The 4,867-nt window shown below is 41.3% G+C and overlaps 1 protein-coding gene across 1 annotated transcript; it reads left to right on the top strand.

Annotated features, from left to right (window-relative positions):
• Window positions 1-706: 706 nt before the first annotated feature.
• On the top strand, window positions 707-4,423 carry LOC149163294 (uncharacterized). Its single transcript, XM_089429058.1, has 3 exons — window positions 707-2,808; window positions 2,990-3,826; window positions 3,915-4,423. The coding sequence occupies exons 1-3, from the start codon at window positions 1,503-1,505 to the stop codon at window positions 4,421-4,423; spliced, it is 2,652 nt and encodes an 883-aa protein (XP_089285184.1). The 5' UTR covers window positions 707-1,502.
• The last annotated feature ends 444 nt before the right edge of the window (window positions 4,424-4,867 follow it).

The raw sequence follows: 4,867 nt of genomic DNA, 5'->3' as shown, positions 1-4,867 counted from the left end.
TTTTACACACTGCTGTGTGTTTTTCTTTTTACTGCACCATCAATCTTTTTACGCTGCTGTGAACTCCCTCTGTCTCCTCCCATGTGCGATACATGTAAATAAAAGTCAACACACACACACAAAAATATACGAGCTCCTCTTCTTGTATTACATTGCATTAAAAAAAAACGACCATACCTATCTTTAAATGCTACATACCTTTTACTTAAAGAAACCTACGAGCTATATAAAAAATATATATATCGTAACGTGCCCATATTCACATTAAAAAGGCCCACCAAAATCTTGTACCAATCATTAACTCATTTACCTACGGCGGTCAACCATAAATCTTTCACACCACGCAAAACATTGAATTGATGTGGGTTCGTATGCAGCTCCAGGTGATCAACGGCGGAGGAAAGTGGAGCAGATCCGACAGTGGATAACCATATCGGAAGACCAACAAGTGCTGAACGTTAACCTCCGAGAAAATGACGTTGCGTTACGTGAGGGCTGAACCACGTGTCAGCTCCATATTTTCTCGGAGCTCCTTGCCGGATTATTCCTTCTGCCTGAAATCAACCCGAGAGCTTTCCGGCGAGGTTTATTGACCGGTTTCTGGCAGCTGCGTTGAAATTAGATTTCAACATAGACCGTGCCTACGGGTAAGAAATTTAAGCAAAGGTTCATGTTAAAGTCTATGTAATTATTGTTCCTGGAATTTTCATTACATTGAAGTTGAAGTTGACCTGGCTCTACGCACTGAATCAAATCTGTGACGGCTTATTCCGATCCACTTTCCTTTTATGTCATGGGGTGTGAAATTTGACATTGACGATGTCAGTTTTTTTTTTCTTCTGATCCAAGGCTGCATGGAAGCCACCGATTATTTGTTTATTGCTTTGCATTATCCTTCTATATATATCACCTGATCACCTCCTTTTCTCCAAGCACTCCTTGTGTTATAACATATCCAAAGCCTTAGGTTTGCTTCAATGGCTTTGATCTTGTTATTGTTATGGTTTCTGGCTTTCTATGGCAATCTCCCACTTGGGCAATGCCAGTCCCGCCAATTTCCAAAATCAAATACCATCTTTGCTTCTTCAAGAATTAATTATCGTTCCAAGAATATAGTTGATCAGAAGCAACGGAATGATGTTAAAGCATTACTGGCGTTTAAGAGGAGGATCGTCAGTGACCCAGATGGTGTTCTGGCTGGTTGGAATTCAACCACCAACAGCAATCCTTGTAACTGGAGAGGCGTTTCATGTGGCCATGGACCGACTTCAAGAGTGCAGAAGCTTAATCTCTCCGCGGCAAATCTTACAGGCGCTCTGGTTGGTGAGCTTGGGTAACTTAGGTATCTAATCCACCTTAACCTCTCTTCGAATAAATTCTCTGGTCCAATTCCTTCTCAGATCGGCAAATTGAGAAATTTGACAAGCCTGGATCTCAGCCAGAACCAGCTGCATGGCAACATACCGCCAGAGCTTCTAACTTCATTACACAAGTTGATTGTGATGAGGCTTGACGATAATATGCTTAACGGAAGCATTCCTTCCCAACTAGGTCAGCTGCGTGAACTTTTGCGTCTAAATTTATCAGCAAATTGGTTGTCTGAAATAATTCCTGTCGAATTAGGTCAGCTGAAGAAGCTGAAAGTCCTTGATTTGTCTGAAAATAGGCTGTCGGGAACCATTCCTTCTGAATTGGGACAGTTAAGAATGCTGCGTCAGTTGGCTCTGTTTTCCAACAATCTGACTGGTAGAATACCTCCACAAATAGGCCATCTGACAAACCTGCAAGCGTTTCTAGCTTACAACAACCGTATCAGTGAAAGCATACCTCCTCAGGTCGGTCAACTAAAACGTCTTAGGGATTTAAATCTGGGAAATAATAGTATTTCCCAAGTGTTGCCTGCTCAAATGGGGAAGCTTGTGAATCTTGATTTCTTGGATCTCAATCTTAACAAATTAGGAGGCAAAATTCCTCCCTTTCTGGCCAACCTGACCCACCTGACATACTTAGACTTGTCTAACAACCAGTTCTCTGGCCTCGTCCCGCCCTTTCTAGCAAATTGCTCGATGTTGAGATATCTAAAGCTAGACAACAATTCGTTGGTGGGAGAGGTTCCTGCGGAAATAGGGCGGTTAGTGAACCTGCATAGCTTGTCTCTTTCCCGAAACAAGCTCACCCAAGTGCATCCTTCTCTAACGTTCAATAATCGTAGCAGTCTGGTTCTGATAAACTTGTGTTCCAATTACTTGAGTGGCGCACTACCAGAAAGCTGGGGACAGAACCGGAACCTGCGCGTCATAACAGTGGGCTATAATCAATTACAAGGAAATTTACCGGATTGGCTTTGGGATCTCAACAGCCTGCAACTTCTGGATTTCTCAAACAACAAATTCTCTGGTAAGATCCCCGCAAAGATTGGTCTTTTACAAGCTCTGAGGAAACACGGTGCAGCACAGTCTCAGCCGGAAACGCTGTGGCAGGACAAACTCATATTGAATTTCAAGGGAGGGGAGCTCTTTTACACATATTTCTTTTCGACGCAGGCATTTTTGGATCTATCTGGAAATCAACTAAGTGGGCGGATTCCTTCTGAATTGGGATTGTTGAACAGCCTTAGAAATTTGAACCTTTCCAGCAACACTCTCAGTGGCAATATCCCGGTTGCACTTGCTAATTTAACCCAGCTGGAATCGCTGGACTTATCTATAAATCATCTGGACGGCCACATACCAACGGCGTTGACGGGTATAACCGGCCTGGCGTTACTGAATTTCTCATACAATAATCTCTCTGGTGTGATTCCAACAGGTAATGAACAAATAGGTTGTGATCTATGTTAAACTATTTGAACTTAGTTTAATTGTATGCAGTGTTCCTAATTAAAATTGAGCTAAACGTTTGGATTTAGTCCAAACTCTTCACACTATTTATTTGAAATTACTCCACAGAACGATACTTTGGACTGAAATATTGTAATATGTGAGTGCAGGTCGTCAGTTCAATACATTCGCTAATTCTTCGTATCTGGGCAATAAATTTCTCTGTGGTTTTCCACTTAACCAATCTTGCTACCTCAGCAGGCAGGCAGATCCAGGAGTAAGTAATAGTGAAGACGATGATAACACAGCACGGGTGGCAATAATAGCGGCCGTAATTGCAGGAACATTGTTTATATCCGCAATCTTCTGGTATTACTGTTACTACAGATCGGCCTGTCCTTCATCTGCTCATGAAACACCCGAAATTCGCTCTTTTGAAGAGGGTTTAAAGTTAAAGTTATCAGATCTGTCAGATGCAACCAATGGTTTCAGTGAAGCTGCCATCATTGGCACGGGTGCACTGAGCAAAGTATACAAAGGAATTCTAAGGAACGGTCAAGTGGTTGCTATCAAAATCCTTGAAATGGCCTACAACGAATCGCTGCGCAGTTTTGTGAAGGAATGCGAGATCCTGGGTAAGATTCGGCATCGGAACCTGGTGAAAATTCTGGGGGCGTTCTCAAATTCGAACACAAGGGCTCTAGTGCTCCAGTTTATGCCCAATGGAAGTCTGGAAAAGTATATTCATCACTCTCAAGTATGTCAACTCACATGGGAAGTCAGGTACAAAATTGCAACTGGTATTGCCCAAGCTATGGCTTATTTGCACAGCGAAACAGGGATGGGAGAGATTGTTCACTGCGATCTGAAACCCGCCAATGTTCTTCTTGATGAAGACATGGAAGCCCACGTCTGTGATTTTGGGATTTCAAGAATAATTGAGACACACATAAGCGGAGTCACACCATCTAACACCCTTAGAGGTTCCATTGGTTACATTGCACCTGGTGAGTCTTCTATTATTACTGTGAATTTATTGTTTTAGAGGCAATTATAGTCATATTTATGCTGCTTATTGTGGCATGCGTCCTGTAGAATTTGGATGTGGCGAGAATGTATCTGCAAAGGCAGACGTGTACAGCTACGGAGTGTTGCTATTGGAAATGGTAACAAGAAGATCACCCGCAGGTGGACTTCCGGAGGGATTTAATTCGCTTGCAGAATGGGTGGTATGTAGTTTGCAGAGTGATCAGCCAGCAGAGAAGATTGTGCAGGAAGTGATTGATCCATCACTTTCAGAAGAAATGGACGGAGAAGCAACTCAGGCAGCTGCGGATTCGATAATGGAACAGATTATAGGAGTGCTGAGGCTGGGAGTTGCGTGCTGCCGGAGCGATCCAAAGGAGAGGCCTCCCATGAGTGTAGTGCTGGACAGGCTGACTAATATAAAGAAGACTAAGCATGCCATTGCCAATGCCAATGCCAATCCCAATCCCAATTCCAACGTCTCTGCTCCGACGATGGGCTCAATACTTCGCTATCTTGAAAAGTATGCTTTCTGCTCTTTTTTTTTTTTTTCCCACTCGAATTTATTTATATTTTGAAATTAATTTTATTTTCAAATTCTAAAATATTCTTCAAATTTATAATTTATAAAAAATTATTTTTATCTTTATTTTTTTCATTTTTCCATATAAAAATTTATTTTTATCTTTATTTTCTTCGTTTTCATTTTTATTGAACCTTTATAATATTTTTAAACAATCAATTACACCATATAATATAATTTAGTTTTCAAATTTTAATCAATAATAATGCATCTTTTTCTCTTTCTTCTATCTTCTAGAGGAACCATATTTCTCATGCTATCGGGTCATAAATGGATAGCGAGTATATATGCCCACCGTTAGATTTCAGCCTTAGTGGACATATACACCAGCATTTATTTATACACCCGATAGCATGAGATTTATTGATCCCCTATCTTCTATTCTCTATTCTCTATTCTCTCCGGTTTTCCATCCCGTACACATTATTCCACCTCTTTC

This window comes from Pinus tabuliformis, chromosome 5_1 (assembly GCF_031772625.1).
Source record: "Pinus tabuliformis cultivar Carrire ecotype Pingquan chromosome 5_1, CPIR1, whole genome shotgun sequence".
Taxonomy (NCBI): Eukaryota; Viridiplantae; Streptophyta; class Pinopsida; order Pinales; family Pinaceae; genus Pinus; species Pinus tabuliformis.
This window is presented reverse-complemented; position numbering and strand designations above follow the sequence as displayed.